The 23,738-nt window shown below is 48.7% G+C and overlaps 1 protein-coding gene across 1 annotated transcript in view; it reads right to left on the bottom strand.

Annotated features, from left to right (window-relative positions):
- The window catches only part of ITPR1 (inositol 1,4,5-trisphosphate receptor type 1), a 324,648-nt gene that overhangs the window by 61,428 nt on the left and 239,482 nt on the right, over window positions 1-23,738 (bottom strand). Inside the window, exons 42-44 of the mRNA XM_059940230.1 lie at window positions 9,446-9,626; window positions 7,693-7,946; window positions 1,284-1,484 (exon numbers count right to left, since the gene is read on the bottom strand). Coding sequence (XP_059796213.1) covers window positions 1,284-1,484; window positions 7,693-7,946; window positions 9,446-9,626 — 636 coding nt within the window. The remainder of the gene's footprint in view (window positions 1-1,283; window positions 1,485-7,692; window positions 7,947-9,445; window positions 9,627-23,738) is intronic.

Below are 23,738 nucleotides of genomic sequence, written 5' to 3'. Positions count from 1 at the left end.
CATGCACTGTAACTGATAAATTGGCCGCGTCTAATCCAAACAGTGCGGTGGGCTTTTGTTCTTAAGGGAAAATATGGTGTGTGACTGATTCTGGGTCCTGAGCGCTGTTTTCCCCTTTAGAAGTGTGTTGCGTTCTCTCTACATCACTCGGTTTTCGTACTGCACACTTTTGCTTAAGTTTGGAAAGCAAGTTTTAATTCACGTAATATCAGAATTAATCACCTTCCCCCAGGTAAGATCCCCATTTGCAGCAGAATTCACCCCAGTGTGCTCCTTTTAACAGGCCTCTGTTTGGCAGAAAAGCCATCTTGAGGTTATAAAGAAATTCACTTAGATAAAGCCTCTCCCCCAAAGCCTGTTGGAATTGTTTTGTTCCTTTTCACTTTACCTCAAACTACCCCATTGGTCCCATCAGGAAGCCTGGAGACGAAAGTGGATCTAACAAAATGCTAGCTTCGTAGTCACGGACAACTAAGATGAGATTTTTTAATATACAGCAAGTGGTTCCTCTTGTAAGCCGTTCTTCTCTTCTGAGTGAAGGTTCTGGCCTTGCTTCCCAAGTAACACAGCATGTCATACCTTTCCTGGCCACTGGGTTTATAATGGGTCATTTAAGCACTGACCTACCCCCTCCAGCCAGGATACAGCTATAATTTGAGGTAAAAGTCACACTCATTCTAGCATCAGTGCAAAACCGCACGAAATCTGCAAGACGTCATGGATAAGCAATGACTCTACTCAAGAAACTATTGGGTTCCACTCCAAAAATATACTTCTCGAAAAGCTCAAGTCAAGACTAACGGAGTCCTTCTCTCCTCTGAATGTCTGTGGTGTTAAAGTCTCAATCATACGTTTTCTCATATTATTTTCAAGTTGTCTCATATACAGCAAGGTTTTTCTCTCTAGTTAGGTTTAAACCTCCTTCCATGAAGTAGCCCCTTTTTGAGTCTTTCCTAATATCTGAAATAGAGCCCAGTCTCCTGGTCATATTCATTTGACTCCAACTTTAATATGTATCCCTAGTCAACTTCGAGTTGGGCCGTTCAAACCAAACCAAGCTGGGCATGATCACCCAGACAGCCCCTCTAGTGCCTGTGATTAGGTCACATTCTGGAACATTATAAAGCTCGGTTGCTCCTTCCTCACTGCTGGGAAAAGGCCTCCAGTTCTACTGAATCCCTAGGTCCCTAGGTAGATGTTGTATGACTTCTGAACTAGTCCTTGTCAACAACGTTTCAAAATGATAAACTTTTTTTTCCACCCCCAAATGCAAATGGATTTACCTGGTTCTCATGGCAAGGTCCTTGACAGTACTCGGTCAGACTTTCCAGGGTTTGGTTGATGAGGGCCACATTCTTTTCGTTGATATAGAGTCCGAGAAGACCAAGACCCCCCGTGGTACTTCCACAAATACAGTCCAGAAACTGCAGCGTCTCACATACCAAATTGTAGTTGGTCTTGTTATTTTGGCAACGAAGGAAGTTCTGCAGTTGGGCAGTCCCCAGGTTGGGGGAACAAAGGCAAAGAGAAGAGGGAAAAGGTCACTCATTCTGCCCTTTTGATGGTATGTAATTGGTTGGGGCCTGGGATCAAGCAGCAATTACGCAGAGAGATGCAGTGTTGGGTAGAAGAGAAGAGTCAGTCAGCCCCCATGACGGTCAACCGTGGACACGGTCTATGGCAATGGCTGCAAACACTGTGGCCTGTTCTCCAAGGTGCTTTTGTATGGGACGCAGGGGAGGAGAGCTCCTCTCTGACAACCCAGTTCAGACTCCAGTAGCCTTTTTTAAGTTCTCATTTCTTTCTTTTCCGCCCTAGCCCACCCCCCCACCCATCACATGTTAAGTTCAGAGTCTTCTGATGCTTCCAAGGACAGAAGTTAAGGTTTAAAACATGATGCTGTGGTCTGGATGCTGAATGCCCAGAACCTAACACTGAGGATAGTGCATCACAGAATAAAGTGTTACAGGCTGGGCTTAAGCCCACTGCCATGCTGGGAACCTGGCTTATCTTGTTTGGCCACTTCCGTTGTTAAAGGAAGGAACAAAAGCGAGTAAATGTGTGTGTGCTTGTGTGCACATGCCCGAGTATGTATCCTCCAGGTAAACTTGCAATGCTAACAAGAGACATAACAGCAGGTAATTTCTCAACAAAGTCAAGCAAGCCACATTCAACCACCTCATAACACAGAGTCTATTCTGATGCAGAGGAGTTGTTTTCCTCATAGACTCCAGTAATCTCTTCTTAAAAAGAAGGGAAGATTAACCACAGATATTCTTTTGGGCATAGTTATAAAAGTTACACATGTTTACTGTAGAAAACTGTAGAAAATTGTATCTTTTTAAAGTAAAAAGATATAATCAAAAGATAAAACGAATGTTAACTTTTGACCTGGTAATTCCACTTCTATCACTATTCACAAAGTACGTACTGGATGTTTGCTACAGCACTGTTTGAGAGAGAGGAGAACTGGAAACAAGCTAAACGCCCATCAGTTGGGAAGTAAACAAATGATAGTGTATCAACATCATTTAATATCACAAGTTGGAAACACTGAGGTAGGTCCATACGTGCCAATATGGAAAGATCTCTAGGACATACTGTTAAGTTAAAAAAACAAAAAGGCAAATAGCAGATTAATATGTATCCAATGCTTCCATCCAAATATACAGAAAAAGGTCAGGAAGGATACAGTCCAAACCAACAGTAGTTCTCTCTGGGTAGAGAAGTGGGAATGGGTAGAGGGACTGTTTTTTTAAACCAAACACTTATTTTCATTTAAACCTTCATAGAATATATTCATGTACTCCTTGTGTAATTAAAACATCCATAAATGCCCAGATTAAAAGCTGGTAATCAAGTTTATGCTCGACTCATCCTCTAAATAACCCCCCCTCACCCCCACCCCAAGTTAACCTTAGGCCCTTCTGCTCGAGCCTTCCTGACTAGTCTAGAAATTGCACAGTCACTCAGGTCCAGGTGGGAGGTGGAGGAAGGACAGGTGATTTGAGACCACGTGGGCTTTCGTAAGGTGACTATTTTTCTAAGGGTCACAGGAAGCCAGAGGAGGGTTCTGCAGCCATTTCTTGCTCCAGCCCCTCAGGGAAGATGCGACCCGTTCGAGGGCCTGGCTGAACCCCTCAGCATGCAGTGGTGGCGTGAAGGAGTATTCAGGAAGAGGGCAGGAGACGGCCAGGCTAACCGAGGCTCAAATTCACAGCATGGCTCTCGAGGCCCCTTTGCCTCTCCAACTCCTGTGCCATCATTCCTGCCATGTCCTGCCCCTCCCCACCTCTGCTCAGTGATGTGGCCACTCCCACCATGCCCCTCCCTGTTCAGGGACATCATCTGTCCCGCCGTGCTCCTCTGTCTGGCAGCAATGGACTTCTTCCTTCTCTTTAAGCACCCTTCATTCTCTCATCTCCGGGGCTTCAGCCCCACTACTCCCTCTGCCTGTCACTCCCCGCCTCCCTGTCTCCAACCTGATTAACTCCTCTTCCTTCAGGATGGCGTCTCAAGTCACTTCTTTCAGGAAGCCCTCCATCCTGACTCCAGTGAGACTGGAGCACCAGCACTGGTGACCGACAACCAGCACAGGGACTGGCTCGTGCCATGGGCTTCATAAACACTGGCTGAAGTAGCTGAATTAAGTTGGATGAAGGAAAGGGGACTTGGGAAGTCATCAAGGCCGACCTGTGACATGTTTCAGACTCCCCAGGAAGGATGGTGGGCTGCCCTTTCTTGAAAGCCTCTCCCATTTCTCATGGCCTTTGCAGAGTGTCTAGCCAGAATCTCTCCTTCCTAACTCAGTTCCATTTTCTCTTGTTCTCTACAAAAACAAAGGCGTGCCACTCGCTAAAGGCCCATGGGAACTCTTTCTATGCTCAAGGAATAGAGTTCACCCATAGCACATACCACCCACCCAACCTGGTCCAGACTAGAAAAGTCCTGTTCTTTTTGTGGTCTTCCTTGGAGGGCCAGGGACCAAGTCAAGATGGGTAGTTGAAGGAAATCAAAGACCTCAAGTCTGTGCTTAAACAGACTTCAGTGGAGAGAGAGCAGGACCTGTATTCCTTAACCCAGGTGAAAGGCAAAGCCAGCCTCTCAGGGGAAGGTTCAAAAGCACACGGAAAATGGTTCAAAAACAGTCCTTCCCATCAAATTTCTCGCTACTGTGAACAAAGCTTGCTTAAGGCAGCAACTGCCCATTCAGCAAAGTCAAACTCAGTGGCTTTATCGCTACTGAACATTTACCAACAGGAAAGTTAAGGTTCTAAATATGACAAGAAACTCTGGGCAATTTCAAAGGGCCAGATTCCTTCTCTCTCTGGGCTTATCTGCACTTCCTTATACCAGGGAGCTGATAATTCTCTCCTTGTGAGAATGTCTTCTCCCTCGGATCCACGAGGAAACCCTGACCCAGAGATCCACCATCGGTTCCAGAAAACTGCCAGTAGGGTGGCATACAGAGTAGTTGAATCCCACTTAAAGCCATCATTTTGAGAACTGGATTCCTACAAATATCATCGTATCAGAGCAATTTTATTACTACCTCAGTGTGCCTGACTTAGTGCGAGTCTGTAAAGGTGAGTGCAGCCTTCCTCCTTGTGAACCCCTGGTCCAGATCACGGGCTTTCCAGCCACTCCCTGCAAAAACCTGGAGGACCCCAGGAATGCCCCAGCTCTCAGGGCTCCTGCAGGTGAGGGAGGAAAGGAAAGTTCTAGCACTCTGTCGTTTCTACTCTGAACAAAGCAGCTTTGTTCTCATCTCCCTTATCACGTACATTTCTGCCTAAGATGTTCGAATGGAGGATTCTGCAGCCCCAAACAGTTAAAACCACTGGCGTTATAGAACCTTCAAAGGTTAAGTTGCTAAGTTTTAAAAATATATATATTGAAATATACTGTACACTCCCTCTCCCTCCGATACCACTGTTTCTGGCAGAGTGGCGTATTAGAGAATGTTGTTTTGGAAGGACTCATTAAAAGGGGCTTCTGCCCATGGGGTTCTTAGGGAATTAGTTCAAAGCAGAGTTTTGCAAAGAGCTAAGGCACAAAACAAAAACTGTGAAGACTTCCCCACAAGAAGGGGTGAATTCGTACAATGGGAGGCTCCCTCTGCTTTCCCAGTGGAGGCTGGGTGTGCTGTGAAGATGGCAGGTCAAGGGGGCGGGCGGGAGACAGAAGAGGTCCATGAAACCAGAGCCACGTCCAGGAACCAAGCACATCAGGACCGGCCCTCTGACGTTCATGGATGGACTCTACTCAAGGCAGCCTTGTGTTCTGTTTGCTCAGAGCTCAGCAGATATCAGGTCCTCTGGGAAGCCTTCCTGGACCCAGTTTACTGTGCTGGTTCTCCTGCTCTGAACCCACAAAACCCCTAAGATGACACGACTGTAGCACTTATCACATTGCACGGCAGTTTCCCGCTTGCCGAGTGGCTCCTGTCCTAGATGCGCAGCTCTGTGAGGGGAAGAGAGGGGGGGTCTCCATCACCCCCAGGGCAGGGCACAGAGCCGGGTACTCGCCGAGATGAGGAGATCAACACACATATGCATAGTCTCAACCGACTTTTCCTTTGGAGCCCGAGGTTGGTGGAAACCAGTAACACTGGTATAGGGGAACAATGTAGGGCACTGGCCACCAAGTTCAGCCTAGAAATCGCCCCAGCAGCAGGGTAGGGCCCCCATCCACAAAGACACCACAGTCGAGCTGTAGGCTTTGTTTTCTTACTGGCGGGACAGCCTGTTTCCCGTGGCGTCGCTCACACTCCCTTGGCCTGTCTCCCCGGTGATGAACGGTGTAGACACGGTAGGTGGAGCAGACACAGTCCGCCTTCAGACAGAGGAACACCAGCCAGTGAGCCAGTAACCAGACCCTGGACCTTTGGGTCACGAGGGCTTTGTCCACCCACTGATGTTGGCATCCAGGCAAGTCAGGCCAGTGCATCAAGGGCCGACGTGTTCTATGTCCAAAGTAGGAATGTTTGAGCAACAGGCAAGAAAAACAGACTCACAGCCAAGATCCCACACTCAGACGTGGTCAGGGATGAAGCTGGGAACGTCAGGGGAGGAAAGGAGTGGGCAGCAAGGCAGAGAAAGAGCCTGAAGTCCCTGCGTGGCGGACAGTGGAGCTGATGGAAACCCCTTCATTTTGAAATACGGCCCAGATTTGGCTGGTTGATGACCTTGGATCTAAATCCTTTTTTAAAAAATTTTATTTAATTTTTTATTTTTTTTGGCCATTGCCACGAGGCATGTGGGATCTTAGTTCCCTGACCAGGGATGGAACCCGTGCCCCCTGCAGTGGAAGCACGGAGCCTTAACCACTGGACTGCCAGGGAAGTCCCTAGATGCTTTTTCAAAGCCCAGGCTCTTCGGACCCATTTGATTGAAAACAAAAATCAGCACAGTAAGTATTAATACTGCAGACTTCACCCACTTCCATTAAATTGTTCTGTCTTACTGCTTAACAATATAATTTCTTACTCAACTTAGCCAGGGAGAGAATCTGCAGCAGATTTTAAGTGTTAGCGATTTCCGGTGGTGGCACCAAATGGTCTGGCCACAGCTAACATGTGAAAGGCCATCAAATCACCTGGTGGGTAAAGTCAGCAGTGCAAATATTTCAAGGCTGCACCTTCCCCTTGCTATGTTTGGACTAGAATTATTTTCTTTTCAAAGCATCACGATTCAAATAAAACTACCCCCACCAATTTATTTATTTGAGGAGAAAACATTCTATCTTAGAGGAGTTCAGACACACTTTTCCTGTTCATCCTCATCCTTTTTAGGCAGAGAGGGGTGTTCTCCCCAAGAGTCAGCAGCAAAACCAGGAGAAGGCCAAGGACCCGGTGCTCTAGCATGCTTCTCCTGGGCAGAGACAGCTTCCACAGATCTGTGTCCACTCAGAACAAAGACGGTATCTCTGGAACCCACCCTTGGCCCTTCCTGAAAAGCCTTTGCTGTTGGGGAAACTCTGCAAGGAAGAAAACGCCCTCCGTCTTAATGCGGTGGTTGACAGCACAACCTCTACCCACCAGACTGCCTGGGTTCAATTCCAAGCTCTGTACTCCCTAACTGGGTCTTGTGCATCTTGGTTTCCTCATCTATAAAACAAGTGTTATAATACAGGCAACACTTAGCATCCAGGATCATCTAAGTGCCCAATAAACCTGGCCATTGTTATCATCCCACGACAAAAAAAAAGTGAACAAAGGATTTCTGGAATAATCAATCAGTTCAACAAATATTTTTGAACATTTGTGTAAAACGCCAGAAAGCCACTTCATTCATTCGACCAAGAAATATTTGATTAGAACATTCTATGTACCAGATTCTGTTAAGTCTAGTATATTTAATCATCCACCCCTCCATCCAGTCAAGTTTTACCTGTGCACCTATGTATCAAACGGCGGCAGGCTACCAGATACACACACACACAGAGGCACATACACACATATAACAAACACGTGTGGAGCAGGTGGCAACTACACTGCTGAGCATGAGATCTGGTCCCCGTCCCCGTGGAGACAGTGGGGACGACAAGACAAACACTTCTAGTGCCCAGACGTAGAGAACCATGCTGGGTCCTCAGCTTGAAGAGACGGGCTGAAAGGAGAGGAGCTGAGATGTCACAGTAAGCGGTGGCAGCTGTGAGGAGCTGGGACCCCCGCTGCCCCCCGGCCCTCACCTGGAGGTCCCGGTTGTGGTTTTCGCACAGGAGCTGCAGGAAGCGGAGGATGGGCTGCATGATGGTGATGACCGCGCTCATCTCCAGGTCGTCCTTGGTCTTGTCTGCTGTGGCCTGGGCGCCCTCCCCTGGCTGGTAGTGATCGTCGGGGTCAGCCTCCCTTCTGAAGGTGGTGAAGGCTTTCCTGGTGGCGGCAGAGGCCTCCAGGAGCTGATCCCGGACCTCTTCCGTTATCTGTGTCGTGGGCTCTTTGGCTAGAACGCAAATGTAAGACGGTCAATGCTGCCGAATCCCAGGAACACCATTCACCACGCCAAAGATGACATTCAGAGACCTAAGTTCTGGAATTCACCCGAGAGTCTCTCAAGGTTGGCAAAACGCTCCAAGAAGGCACCATCTTCTCTCACCTCTTAGGATTAAAAGTAAGTGGAGCCCTTCCAGCTTGCTGGTGGCTCTAACATGTCACCTACACTTGCTCTGTGGTTTAGAGGAAAAGCAGTAGAGGTTCTGTCAACCTCATACATCTATGACTCTGGGCCTCAGCTTCCTCATCTGTAAAATGGGGAGAACATCAGTGAAGTCTTCCTCTAGAATGTTCCTGAGACAGTCAACATAAGCTAAGCAAACTGTAATTACTGTTCTTAGACAACAATTGATGGAGCCCTTTACTAAGCCCCAAGGCACCGTGATTAAGCACTTGATGTTTATTACCTCATCGAATCTTCAGAGTAACCCTGTAAGGTAACTAGGCACTAGAGTTAGGAGCATTAGACTCTGTAGCCAGACTGCCTGGGTTCAAATCCTGGCTCTAGAACTTACTAGCTCCATATCCTACAAGTTAATTACCATCCCTATGCCTCAGCTTCCTCATCTGTAAAATGGGGATAACGATTTTATCGATTTTACAATGTCGACTTGAGTTCTAAATGAAGTAACACATGTAAAGGACTTTGGACAGTGCCTGGTTCATAGAAAGCACTCAGTAAATGTTAGCCTTTCTTCTTTTTCTTCTCTTTATCCCCATTCTAGACCAGTGGTGATCAACTAGGGATGATTTTGACCCCATCTCCACCCAGGGGACGACAGGCAATATCTGGAGAGATTTTGAGTTGGGGGTGGGCTACTGGTATCTACTGGGTCAAGGCCACATATGCTGCTAAACAGCCTGCAATGCACAGGACATCCCTGATAGCAACGAATTCTCCAGATGTCCCACGTGCTGTGGCTGAGAAACTCAGCTCTAAATTTAAAAAAATGAGACTCAGACCTATTCAAGGCCATTTGACTCCAACACTTTTGGGTCTACCCACTCCCCAGTATAACTTCTCTTCAAGGGGGATAATGGATAAAAAGCTTTATGAACTTTCAAATATTTCAGAAAATATGGGAGGATTAGCTGACAAAGGACGACAGCCAGTTTTAAAGTGCGTATTCCACAACTTTCTCTAACATTAAATGGAAATTACAGGAAAAGATTATTAATGGATTTCCTGCCAATAGAACCTTGAGTTTGACAAAGAAGAATGTATGTTAGTTTATTAAACAGTGGGAGGAGCTTCCAAAGCAGCAGGAATTCAGTTCAGGTTACACAGGAAGAATTATATCACAACCGGATTGGTTTTCTTCTTCTGAAAGCCCCAGTCAGAAAACAGTCTGGAGTCTAGAAGTCGTGTAAAAACTAAAGGAAAACCAGGCATTCCTCCCATGTTCACAATCCAGCTGACTGAAGAGCTGCACGCAGGGGCGCATTTACCTTTTTTCCGTGATGGGGCGTCCCTGTCTACCTCGTCATCTTTCTTTTTATTTCCCAAGTCACTGGTGTTCACTGTCACCGTTGCCTTGATTTCTTGCTGGGCCACCTTCATTCGGTCATAGAAGACCTTGAAGAATTTCTCCGACTTCTTATCTTCTGTCAACCGGCAGAAAAAGGAGTGCTGCCAAGGAAAACCCACAGCTTTTTCAACACTGTGACACACCAGTTACTGAATCCCACTCAGGACACCAAAACCTCGTGGAGATCAGAGCCAGGCACAAAACCTCAAAAACGGTCTAACTTTGGACCAGGGTTAAACACTGTTCCATGCACTGTCATTCTCTGGCTTCTACAGCCTGAGGTTTTCTACACAGAGCCTTTAAAAGCAAACTGCCATTCCTTGGCTGAATCAGTCATATAGGCTTGGGAAGCATGCTAAAGGGTGCTGGGCAGATTTCAGCCAACGAAGCACAACCCCCTACACACATATAAATCAACTCCACTAACAATGGAAACAGAATGCATTTTTGGTGATTGTTGCAGGGCCAGTCATGTGTTTAAGGACTTCTATGAGCCCTCCTCTTTGCAAAGCCTTGTGAATATATACAGATGAGTAAGACGTGCTACCTGCCCCCATAGGGCTCCATACCAGGTTAGCATGACATGCCCATGAAGAGGGCTTAAATGCGTAAAACGTGCTCCAGAAGCTACACAGACAATTATATTATAGAAGCTCAGAGCTGGCAAGGATGACATTGGGCTGGAGTGATCCCAAAATTGTCGTGAAAAAGGTGATTTTCGAATCAGGTTTTGAAGGGCAGGTAAAGGGTGGTTAGATGAAAAAGCTAACAATTAACAACAGGTAGCTCGCGTCTTGAATACACATTTGTTTTTGGACCCACTGCAAGCAATAGTATACATTGTTGATATAAAAACACAATATGGTATCTCAACTTCATTTGTGAGCATTCTCTTTTCACCCCTTTACAAATACCACGCTGTTGTGAATTATTTACATAAAAATACAATACGGTCAATTTCCAGAGGAATAAAACAAGGCTCCAAACAATATATTTGCTTCTCCCAGTTGGAGCTTTCTGCCAATTTCATATCCTCCCCCATTTGGAAAGATGGCACTTCCCTACAGAAGGTAACCCTAGGCTTGCAATCCCAGAAAAAAACAACATCTTACCAGCCTCGTGAAGCCCCTTAACTGCTCCATCTCTCACCCCGCCACACCCAGTGCTTGATTCAGCACCTGCCCCCGCCCTGAGGGCCACCATGTTTCCATCTGCCAACATGCAACTTCAGTCACTGTGACCCTTCTTCTAGCCACTAGCCCATATGCTACCCTGACAAATGTCTGCCTCATTGGCCCACCAAGCTCTTCTTGATCGTGCCCTTTCTTCTCCCTCTCCCTGTTCTTCTTTCCCTCTGGTTGTTTCTTACATACAACACAGGATCCAGCCTTCCTACTTGTGCTCGCTGGTTCTGTCTTTTCTCCTCCAGCCACTCCCAAATGCCAGTTTACAAGTCACTGCCTGCCTCCTGCTCGGCCTCATCATTCCGTGTGTCACTGAGTCCTCCAACCCTCCCACTCTGTGAACCAAGCTCGAGTCTCTAGTGTGCTCCACTGCCCTTGACTTCCCTCTGTTTTCTTTTAGGCTTCCATTTGTCCATCCGTCCATCCACTATTTACCGTGCACCTGTCACGAGTCAGGGATTACGCCCATTATAGGAGAATCAATGCTGAGCAAAAAGAGGCCTGCGCCCCATGAAACTGGCGGCTTGGTAGGAAAAAGACACAGTCATTCAATAGTCACCCTAATGACTTTCACTAAAATGGCCTTTTAACCACTGACTCAACAGAGTGCTGGCAAACAGTAGCAGACACTCAGCGCCACTGCCCTGTTCTTCCTGGCTCTTCCCATGGCTGGAGGGCCCTCATCTTTCAGTCACAGCATTAACATCACCGACTCAAGAAAACCACCCCTGACCATCCTACTCACGCAGCAGCCATGCCAGCTGTTTATTCTCACATGTTCTATTTTATTCTTCATAGCAATTGGCCCCTGAAACGACACTTGTATTTACTGTTCACCTACTTACTGTCTGTCTTGGGCAGAGTGTAAGCTCCAAGAGGGCAGGAGCCTCACCTATATGGTTCACAGCTGTCGTCAGAACACCCAGAAGAGGCCCAGCACATAGAAGGCGCTCTATAACGATTTGATGAAAGAATGAATACAACCCAACACTTTATGGCTCCTCTTGACTCGCTACCCCCCCCATCAGATCCTGCTTATATTCAGTGTCCGCGGCAGAAATAAATTCCCGCCATACTGTAGATTCTTATTTCTCATATCCTCTAACGTGAGAAACCAAGTTCCAATTGTTCACTTCTTTGAGAGCCAGTGCTTCCGCAGACAAACAAGAGGAGATGTGCGGGGGACTAACACCTCAACCCATAGCCACCTAAATACAGTGATTACATTTTCCACCAAGGGGCGTCACACAGCATCTCACGCACACGGGGTCAGGAGGGGACCGCACGAGGAGGCAGCTGCTCGGGGCAATGAACTTCAGTTGCTGCCCCTTAGGTCTTCTCATGGCATGGAGGCAACTTAAAAAACATCCTTGGACACTCTGGTCATTCAAGAAAATAAGTGCACTTTAAGTAAATAAGAAAATAAATAAAGAGCCAAAGCCTGCCATCTGTCATCGGTAAGAGTGCAAGAGTACACACCCACGCATCACCTGCTACAAAGGCACTGCTTCACGTCTAGCTGGTTAACCCAGCCCCTGTCACCTGACAGGGTCAGGGCAAGGACACCTCTTATAAAATGAGAGAAGGGCAAGGCACTGAGGATTACAGGCTTCTACATATGTTTCCACAATGGCCAGTATATTTATTTTGCACTGTTTATAACAGTCTCCGTCCCTCAAGGATTTGAAGCTGCTTTATAAACAGAACGTGGTCAAGAAAACGGTAGAGTGGACAGTGGGGTACGGTGACATGAGTAAGCACAGAAAACCGACATCAAGCAAGGATGGGGGCTGGAGGAGGGGAGAGGTGATTCCGGGAGTCTTGGACTCGGCTCCGAGGCACCCGGCCGTCAAGCTGAAATGAGAGGCCAACTCCATCACACCTCTTAGTAAGAATCAAGAGGAGAGATACCACCAGTGCTTCGAAGGGAGGAAACGTCTCTTAACGGAGGGGTTAGTAGGGCAGGCTTTCCGGTTGGACCTCCTGGGTTCAAGGCTGGGGTCCCTCATCCACTGGCTCTGTGACCCTGGGCAAATTACTCAACCTCTCTGAACCCACGTGGAAGGGCTGCCAAGGTGCACACAACGTGCTTAGCCCAGTGCCCGCTGAGTGTGTTGGTTTCGTACTACCATGACATTAGTATCATGTGAAAACCGCCCAGCAAAGGCATCACCCAAGCAGCTAAGTGGTGAGAACTGCCAGAGAGACCGGCCTTCGGCTCCACCACTCACGAGCCAGTGTCACCTCAGAAAGTGACAACGTTTCCGAAACCCAAATCTTCTCATCTGCAAAATGGGCACCATAACAGGGTGTGCCCTTCACGGGTGGTTATGAAGACCTGAGATAATCATAGCAACACTCCCAACGGCTGACCCGACGAGGTGCTGGGAACTTGGGGTGCACCTTCGTGCGTGTCACCTCACACACAGACCCTGATGAAGCAGTTGTTACTATTACTCCTTTTTGAGATCAGGAGACCCTTTTGGGTCTTTAAGATAATGTGCATCAGGTGTGGAGCACGCCCGAGAAGCCCACACTGTGACAAACGTCGTCTTCCCAGGACGCCGTGAGAGGCACGGGCCTGGGAAGTGGCAGAGCAGCGAGGAGGGGTGACAGCGGGGCTGCAGGGGCCCCAACGGAGAAGCTCAGCAGACGCCCTGGAAGGAAGACATCTGGGCTCCAGAGGGGAAGTGCTGGTACCTCGTACGGGAGGAGAAGTGAAAACGGAGGCATGGGGAGGAACTAAGGACCCCCGGTCCCCAGTCAGGGGCTGTGCCGGGGGAAGGCGTGGGGGCCGCAGAGCAGGCCCGGGCCAGGGGCTCCTGGAGACCCTCGCTGCCCCTCCCTGGTGCCTGGTGTCATCTGGACTCGGTGAGACCAGGCCCCGCACACGGCTCACAGACCTGTTCATTCCACCTGCTTCCGTCACAATGTGCTCGGAGGACCTGCAGGCGGGAAGGGGTCGCCCTCCTCAGGACTGTTTCCCCAGAAGCGGGTGGGACCTCAGACCAGAGCAGGAGGGGACTCGGCCCCGACCCGCCTCAGGCTCTTCGTGGGCACTGGTCTACCTCCCTCCATGGGCGTATTTCAGTGAATCACACCCCAACCTCCACCCCCAAAACCTAGAGCCAAGAGCCATGGAGAGACTGTTTCACTTCTCCAAACTTTGCACTCCACCCCACCCAGCAGGTTTGAGCACCCACTTCCACATAAACCTGGCCTAGAGGAGGCAACATTAGTCCCAGGTAAGAGAAAGCAAAACGGGGGGCGGGTGAATGGGAAGTGACTAAAAGGGAAACAAGAGAACTTTCTGGAGTGAAGAAAATGTCCTGATTGGGGTGGAGGTCACACAGGTGTGGTAGAGAGAATAATGCGGCCCCATCCCTGAAAAGATGTCCAGACCCTAATCCCTGGGACTTGTGAATATGTCACCTCACATGGCAAAGGGGAATAAGGCTGCAGATGGAATTAAGGTTGCTAACCTTAAAATAGGGAGATTATGCTGGATTATTCAGAGGGGCTAGTGTCATCACAAGGGTTCTTAAAAGTAGAAGAGGAGGGTAGAGTGATAGGGTGTGAGAAGGACGTCACTCAGCATCGCTGGCTTTGAAGATGAGGAAGGGGCCACAGCCAAGGGGCCTCTAGAAACTGGGAAAGACGGGGAAACGGATTCTCCCCCGGAGCCTCCAGAAAGGAATGCAGCCCCACTGACACCTTGATTTTTAGTCTAGTTAAGACTCATGTCGAACTTGTAAGATAAAAAAATCTGGCTGTCTTAAGCCACTAAGACTTTAGTAATTCGTTACAGCAGCCATTGAAAACAAATACGATAGGTATAAACATTTGTCAAATCTGATCAAATTGTACACTTAAAATCTCTACATATTATTGTATGTAAATCATATCACAATAAAAAGGAAGAGAAGGAAAAAAAAGCTGCTTTGTTACCCGAAGGCTAGAGAACTTTGTCAAGGCTGTCCAGACAAGGGGACACCCTCAGAGGCCATCTCCCCCTGCAGAGGGATCTGCGTCTGCTACCCTAATGGCCCATCTTTCTTCACCCTCTGCTTATCTCCAAATCGCATGTGATTCCAAAGCCCTCTTCACATAAGCTGTCTCATCAGCGTTTTAGGAGATTGCCAAGATAGATATCACCATTCATAAATCCATCACGTTATAGACAGGAGAGCTGGGGTCAGGAGAGGTCAGCTGACGTGTGGCAGAGCCTCGCCCGCTCCCTGCCTCTGCACTCAAGGCCCTGTGCACCGCCTGCCTTCTTAGTGATCACACGGAACACCAGCCCCAGTGATCGGCAGGCAACTCCAAAAAAACGAGGGTGGGTTTGGGGGCAGACACAGCGTCAATGCCAACATCACGGACAACAGGTCCACGTTTGGAGTGGCCTTAGGGAAGGAAGCCGGGGTTGGGCCAGGTGAGAAAGTGACCACCTGCAGCGGCCACCTCCATGGAAGCTCTGGGGGACAGAGGTGGGAGGGGGCCCAGGTATGGTCACTGTAAGCCAGGCTTAAAAACAATCCCCACAAAACAGAAAATACGGATCACAGAAGGTTAAAGCTGGAAGCACTCTGTTCCAGACAATTCCAGATGTTTTTCCCAGCAGGGAAACCCTGCTCCTCCTCCGTCGCCTAACACCATCTTCCATAAGGACCCGGGTATAAGAGAGACACAGGCAGAACTGCTCAGCCTGAAACACAGCAGGGAGGATGGCCCTCACACCACCGCAACTCCTCCTTGCAACGCCAGGGCTCCACAAAACGCTGTTTGGGAACTACCCATTTAGTCCAGCCCTTCACATTTTACAGAGGGGGAAACAGACATCTCAAGGCCACACAGAGCCCACGTCTCCTGCCTGCTCGAGCCAGTCCCTTTGCCCAGGCTCGGCGGTGGCTGGGTGACACAGCAAGCAGCTTGAATTTCATTCCTGCTCTCAGATAACTGTCGAGTGGACACAGTTTGCCCTCCTCGGGCTGCCTGAGCTGTATGGTGACTTAAGAACTGAGGTCTTAGTTTAAAATAATAAGGAAACCATCCTTTCAGATCACTCTTGGAAATAATAAGAGATCCCTTGATTAGCCTGGCAGCCACCCTCTATGCCCAGCCAAGTCCTTGCAAAGGAACAGAGCGTGATTTATGACAGGTCCACCCAGCTCCTGAAACCAGAGGCGGCCCGAAGTTAGGGGCCAGCAGACAACGGGCAGCTCCTCTGAACAATAGGCCGGAAGTGTGCAGGACAGGGTTGGGGGGAGAAGAATGGGAGCCACGGGGCCTTCGCCATGTGCTGGACATACAACAGGGAAGGTGAGCGAATCAGCACCTTATTGAAAAGCCATCTTCCCCAGAATTCAGAGACTTGGGGGAAGGAGGGCAAAGACAGTCTTGGAACCTTGGAACCCAGAGCCAGCCTGCACCTGCAGGGACACAGGAGGGGCCCTTTCCGAGCATCTCAGATAAAGGAAGTGGCAGCAGCAGGAAGCAGAGGTGGAGGTGATCCAGGACAGGTCTGGCGGGAGAGGGGATGGTATGGGGGGAGCAGTCCCCGGCGCTCCTGGGACAGCTTCGAGACTTTGATCCTTCCCCAAAGGAGAGCATTTCACCCGGCAGCAGTCCACCTTCCAGAAACCCTCACACTGAGCCTTCAGAGAGACTCCAGAGAATGAGCTTTTCTAGCTGACCGCCTGGTACACAGCCCATGACATTCACTCTGCGTGCTCACTTATCTGCGGCAGAATGAATTAAGTTCTCAGGCTAAATGCAAGAATTTGAAAAATGTGACTGCTGAACAGTGCTGAATCCTTGTGCTTCCAGGAGCAGATGGAAATTCCGCCCTGGAGTCTTTTTCTCTTTTTACTCTGCCTCTGGCACACGGGGACCTCGGCCTCGGCCCTGGAGTCTCCAGGACTTGAAGGGATGTCCCCAAACAGACCAACCCGTTCCTGTCCAGCTTGTTCAGAGGCTCTGCGGGTGACAGAGTGACAGCAATGGCTACCCAAGTGTGGGGTTTACCTTGTGGGGTTCTCTTCCTATACCTGTGATTAACTGAGATTTCATCACTTCCTGGGGACCCCTGATCTGTAAATTACAGTGAACAATAATTGAAGCCTTCTGATTTGCTTGGCACCTACTTAAGTGCTTTGTATACAGTATTTCATTAACCCTTCTAACTATCCCATGAGGTAGGGGCTACCACTATCCCCACTTTACAGATGAGGAAACTGAGGCTCAAAGAGGTTAAATAACTTGCCAAGTCATACAGCTAGGAAGTGGTGGTGGTGCCCCAGGACTCAAGCCCCACTGGTCTGACACCTCAGCCCATGCTCTCAACGCCCCTGCTTTGTTCAACACCTCTCACCTGAGCAAGAGTGTGTCAAACTCCAAACACCTTTTGGTTTTTTATAATGCACTCCCTACCCACCAGCCCAGGTCTCTCAGCTGCACAGCAAAGAGTCTCACAGACTCTTCTCACAGGAAAGAATAGCCATGGTAGGAACACATGTGAATGCCTCAACTTTCCTGCAAGGCCTGATGCTCTTGTTAATCTCGGCTCCCAAACAAGCCTCTTTTGCTAGTTGAAGCTTTGCCGGGGCTGGGGGTTACAGGTTGTTCACCGAACCACTGTCACTCAATGACCCCCGTAGGTCTTGAGTCCCTTTCTTAGAAACCCATGACAACAATCAAAACCCAAAGATGATGTACCAGGAACCAGGTGATAAAACACACATGCTTTAGGCACAGGAGCCTGGAGAATTGCAAGTCTGGAAACCTGAATTTTAGCCATTGCTCCTCGATAACCAGCTACGTGAACTTGGGCAATTTGCTTAACTGGATTTGTGCCCTAGGTTCCTTATCTGAAAAACATGACTCTTACCACCTGCCTTGTGTGCATCACATGGAGGGGGTCCATCAAGGTTGCAGTTATGAAACACTCTGTAAAACACACTTTGATTACTACGGGAAGCTACTCAAATGCAGGGTGTATAATCTATCAATACCACTTTCAAAGGAAATCAGTTAGCAGGTAAGATAGGTGGATCGACTAATGTGCTGGGTGTTATGTGATGACCAAAGTCTAGTGTCCCCAAAACATCCAAAGATAAACAAGCCCAGCTCGTACTGGTAGGTCACGATGGCCTGTAAATTGACAGCAAAAACACACTGAAGAGCCTTTCCCAGTAACTGTCACAATGAAGGAAGTTACAAAAAAAATCCAGCTGGAATTCCACTAGTTACAGACGCCATTCAGATTCCGTTAGACACAGAGACAAATGTTTTTGCTTCCACTCCTCAAAGTGTAATACACCCGAGGCAGAATGGTGTCAGACCCTCCCCCTGGACAGGCCCAAGCCTTTCAATATGAACTGTTTTTCCAATATCTTCAACTATTCTTGACTTCAGGAAAAGTATGATATTTGAAAAGAATCTAATAATTAGTGAAGAGGGCATTAAGAATCAAACACTCCCCTGGTATAAATGATCACTCACTCTAAGGACATTTTTTTAGCAAGGTTTGATGGGTTTCAACCAGTAAACACCTGCAAGTCTCAGCTCACCAATGTCTCTGAGGATGTTGCCGGCTTTAATGAGTTCAGAAATAATATAAACTTTAAAACAGAAAAGAAGGAAGTGATGAAGTGAACGAAGTATGGGTTGTAAAGGCACTGACGTTTCAACTTCATTTTTCTGAAAAGAGTTCCTCCCTCATCCAAACTGTAGAGCCATCTCTTGATAACTCAGACATAAACAGCGTGTTTCAACTCCTGTTTCCTGCCAGGGCTGGACGGAGGCCACCGTCTGCTTATCGCTGATCCCCAAGGCCTGAGAGAGGGGCTGGAGGACAAGGAAGACCAAATTAATCTGGGCACTGGGCTCCAGGGAAGGGCCTGAGCTCCAAGGTCAATACCAAAGCCCTGGATCTTCATGATGCTTTTCAAGGTGAGTTAATTCTGGTTTTAGCAAGCAGCAAAGTCCCACCTGTTCCCTAAGAACCACTTTTCTTCTGAGACCTGAGAGCTTAACACCTCTCCGTACCTGTCCCCCGGGGCCCACAGGAAACAGCACTGGCCAGGCGAGTCTGCCCGATCTGGTAAGCAGTCTGGTCCCCGCTCCCCCGTGAGGATCATGACAGCTTCCCACATACGCATCCATGACACCTCAACCAACAAACTGTACTTCCTAAAAAAAAATTTTTTGAAGGTGTTATCTTACAAAGCCCCTGGATGTGTAGGTAAACTGTCAGCAATAACATCTCTAGCAATATTTCAGAGTAAAATCACACAGATTTCAGGGAGGCAGGTCAGCCTTCATTCTAGAAGACCCAGGGACAAGAAGGTAAGGGGACTCCAAATTTTCTCTGGGTTCAATTCTCAAACCTCCTTACAGAAGCCAAAGGCCAGCACATTTTGTGGGGTGCACTGGCACAGCCGTCTGTCCCTTCCAGCCACAGGCAGGAAAACAAAGAGCCTCCAGAGAAAAACAATGATGACCAGTAAGATGGGAAACAGAAGCAACCCCAAATTTGCCTGAAGCGACGGGAGATTGCGGCAGGGACCTCCTTGGGAAATTTCTTTAAGTACAAGAAGGTACTTTGGTTGCTCTACAAGCCAACATGAGGTTCATAAAAAAGAGAGGCACTGTGAAGCAGACGAGACTTTGGTTAGACCTCAGGGACGACTTCTGTTAAAGTACTCAGGGAGGTTTTGGAATCTCGGTCTACAGACATCTACTCAACTAGAGAGGAAGAAAATCAGTATCAGTGCACGTCTGGGGCTGCTGGAGATGCACACTAGTCTCCAAGGGTGCCCTCCAGGACTGACTCTATGATTTAATGCAAGTGCCTTCTGGTGGTTCAGGTGACACTCTCAGGTCTCGTGTCAGCTCGCCCACAGCCTTGCTGCGGGATCTGTGACAGGGGGACAGAGGCCTTCTCAGTGAGCCTCCAATGTGTATCACGAGACCTGAAAAGAACGATGCAAGAGGTGCTGCGAAAACTCCATCAGCAAGAAACGCACCCCGGGCATCAGCAAAGGAGGGCTCAGGTGGGTCCCCTGCCCAGAGCCTAGGGGCGACGCGGCTGCTGTCCCTTCCCGCTTCACTTGGGGGTTCCATCTTCATTATCAAGAAAGAACTGACACAGGAGTCGGAGGATAAGACCTTCGTTCTTTGGTCTTATTTCTGTCCTGGTTACCTGAGGGCCAATCAATCAACACTGACGGACATTTTCTGCCCTAAAATCACCAAGGTTCCCCAGGGCATCCAACTTGAGCTTTACGTCGACGTCAAGAAGAATCCTTTGCGCACCCATTCTCTGTGTTTGTACGGAGAGCAGCAGGGGCTCAGAGAAAGGGCTCCACGTCCTACACACTCAGCAAGGTACAAACAGATGGACAGGGGTGACTGAGGAACTGGGCAGGTATGGACAGGGCATTTATTAACCTGCAGCCTCGGTTTCCTCATCTGTAACGGAGGAAGGAGGAGGGGAAGTGCCACCCAAGAGGCCTGGAGGATGGAATCAAGAAGGTACAGCACAGGGCCTGCACCTGATACGTGTTCTGTACCAGACACTTTCCCTTCCCCGCTCTCAACAAACCAAACTGTGACACACCTGCTCGACGGATAACATCCAAAAATAAATAAATATACCCTGGCCTGTCGGGGGCAAGGACGTTGGCTGGCAAACAGCAAAACATCAAGCAAAGCGAGCACCTTCCTGAAGGAGGGCTCACCATCACCCGCTGTCCTCTGCTCGATCAAATGACCTCTCAGGTCTCAGTCCTGGTCTGAACCCCAAAGGACACGCTCCAGGACTTTCAGTCCTCCCAACCCAGCAGGTCCATTTCACTGGGTACTGGCCCAGCAGGGGGCCCATATGGCTGCAGAGAACATCCTTGGGATCCAAGAGTAAAACGTACAGATGGCCAGACGGATGGAGATGGCGGGATAAAATTACACAGCACTCATCTGTGTAAGTGCTGCTTAATAGATTATGGCTCTGGCATCAGTAACGTGTATCCAAGTAGGTTACAGCCCGAGCCAACTTGGTGCCCTTTAGAAGCACTGACTAGGGCTTGGCAGGGGCTGTGGAGATCACCTAATTCAGCCTCCCACCTGATGATAAGCTCAGTACCTGGGTCGAGCAGTGGTCTCATGTCCCGCGCCCCTGCCCACCCCCCAGTGCTATGCTCCAACCACGCTGGCTTCCTTCAGCTCCTGCAACACGTTGGCTCATGCCAACCCATCTGTCTGAACACTCCTGCCCTCTGCTTTTCACGCCACTGGTTCTCTTCTCGTCTGCTAAGTCTGGGCTTAAATGCATCTCCCTGGAGAAGCCTCCTCTGACCACCCTAAGTGGCTTCTCCATGACACTCTTCCCTCTTCACGCTTCTCCCTTATTTAACTGTTAACTGGCTTATGACCCATCTCCCCTGCTAGACTATAACCTCCTCGAGGGCAGGCCCTCTATGATCTCAGTCCGGACTGCGTCACGGCCACCTCATCCAGTGCCTGGCACCCAGCAGGTGCTCCATCAATACCTGCTATCTTAATGAACGCACAATAGTCCTGAAGGACGTGCCATCCTGCAAAACTTAAATCGAGTCCAGCTTTGCATCTAAGGCAGCTGAAGTTTAACTCAATAACCAGAAGATCCCTGTCCGTGAAAGCTCAAAGTCCTGCCCAGCGGGGAAAACGCCGAATGCCAAAGACCAGCTGAAAGAGGCTAATGCGGCGTTCCCACCTCTCAGAGGCTCATCAGGTTTGTGCCCAGGCCTCCGTGATGGGCTCAGGCTGGCTGGGGGTCCTAATCCATGTCGTTAACTGTTAACTACTCTGGCCTCACTGACACTTGCATTATTAAGGTGGGGCGAGAAGGACAATCATTCGTAGACCTTCCATCTCAGAACCTGGCTCCCACCCCTGACTTGATAACTACAAGCTCGGGGCTGAACAGTTTGTGGGCTTGTGTTGCAAGGAGGCTAATGAAAACACGTTTTTCAAACACCGTACGGTGAGGGCCACTGAAGCGCTGTCCTCCTCCAACAGCGATATAAATTTTTAAGTCCTGAATTCAAAGGGAAACAAGTGGCTTGAAGATATCAGATGGTTTACAGGACTCTCCCCTCTGGCATCTGGGACATCTTGATGACAAATTTAAAACCCAGGCAAAGGTAACTGGGAGAAACATCAAGAGAGGCTCTGACACTTTCACAAAGGAACTTAGAGGACTCAGGAAGTGCACGTGGGCATAGATTTCTCAGTGAGAAGGAGGGTCATGGCAGAAGTGCCGATGCCAGCTATGAATGTCACTTACGTTCTCAGAGGGCTCTGGGTCCAGGCTTGTGAGTGACGTGTCTTTAAGGCCCCCATGTCAGGACTCTAGCCGCTGGCAGTTTCTAATGAGAAAGTATTCTCAACCATGAAGTTAGCTCGACTGGAAAAGTTCCAAAGGGAAAGTCCCTCCAGTTACTCAGAGTGGGGGAAAAAAAGTTGCCTTCTTGGTCTGGAATCTGGGGATATTTTATGCAGATGGCTCTAACAGAAGTTACTAAGGGGAAGTCAGCTCGCCTTTGATTATTCAAACAGGCTACTGCTATTAAGAATTGCACAACTCTTGGGCAAGGCAGGGGTGGGTTTCGGCTTTGTTTTTTTTAAGCCTATCCTCACAGGAACTACTTATTCTTTTCTAAGAACATTTCATTATAACCTCCCTAACTCACGTCTTTTAAATGTCTGTGCTCTGGTGGGAATGTGACCGACAAGGCAAAGCCATCAGGGCAGCCAGGGTGCAGGTGGGCACCCCCGGAGCCGCCACCGGGGCTTCTCAGAAGGGCAGTTCTGCTTCCCTGCCGAGAATTGGATGGAGCAGCCACTTTTTTTTAATGCAGGCTGAGTAATCTCAACCTGCAACCTTCAGGTAACACAAGTTGCCCAAGCTCCAGGAATTATCACTGTGGGACAAACGCCTTCCTTTGTTTTCACGTGGTTCCATCTTATAATGTGCTAGATGAGATAAGAGGTGTCACCCCACCCAGGGCAAGAGCACCAGAAGGATTATGGAAATGCCAAGAGCCCTCCTTCTCTGGGGCAGAGCGATGGTCTGTCCGACGGGCAATGGAATCCATCTAGTTCAGGGGCAACCCGAGAGCAAAGGGTAAGCTTCTATCGGATGAGCTTGAAGACTCCCAGGACAGGTCCCTATAATGAAGGGGCTGGTAATAAAGAAAAATATCCTAGGAAAAGAAATAGGTGAGGGTGGGAGAAAAGACACCTTAGCCAAAACCCTTCTGATGTCTTACAGCTACACAATGGGGAACTCTTAGGGGGAAAAGGAAAATATTCTGTTTCTGGAGACAGCTCCAAGAATACTGAGCTAGGCGTGAGAAACAAGCAAGCGGATAGATTGGGGGGAAAAAAGAAAGAAAAAAGAAAAGGTGGGGAGAGGAAGGAGTCAGGGAAGGGGGAGCGAGATGGCTGAGAGACAGGGGAATTAAAGAACACCATGGCAACAAGTCCGTCCACCTACCCTGGCCGCCCACCCACAGCCAGATTCTTTGCTGACGCACTTGAGAACAAGCTGGTTCCTACCAGCTCAGGAAGGTGAGCAAACCCGGAGAGCTCATTAAATCCCTTCTCAGCGACTCTTGTCTGCCTGCAGATAGTGAGCAAGGAGGATATAAATAGAAGTTATATAACATCTCTTTGTTGATTCCTGTGCTTACCAAAAAAATGCAGCATGACCTTGTTTTTTTTTCTGCAGCGTTTTCTTCAGCCTGCGGGTTGAGGACTTTCAGCCAGTTAGGGATCATCTTAAAGTTTAGAGAGTAGACTATAGATTTCCACGCTAAGGACACTCAGGAGGGCCATCCCAGTTCGGAACCCTCAGGATCAAGTCCTCCTCAGGTATAAAAAACAAAAAATCTACTTGCTGTAGAATAAAACTTTAAGGAATCTTGTGGCGCCCTCTGAGGACATTTCTGATGATGTCAGGAGTTGTGTTAACACCCAAGAGCAGAGAAC

The sequence above is a fragment of the Balaenoptera ricei genome, chromosome 11 (genome assembly GCF_028023285.1).
Source record: "Balaenoptera ricei isolate mBalRic1 chromosome 11, mBalRic1.hap2, whole genome shotgun sequence".
NCBI lineage: Eukaryota > Metazoa > Chordata > Mammalia > Artiodactyla > Balaenopteridae > Balaenoptera > Balaenoptera ricei.
Note: the sequence above shows the minus strand (reverse complement) of the source record. Positions and strands in the feature narration are given on the sequence as shown.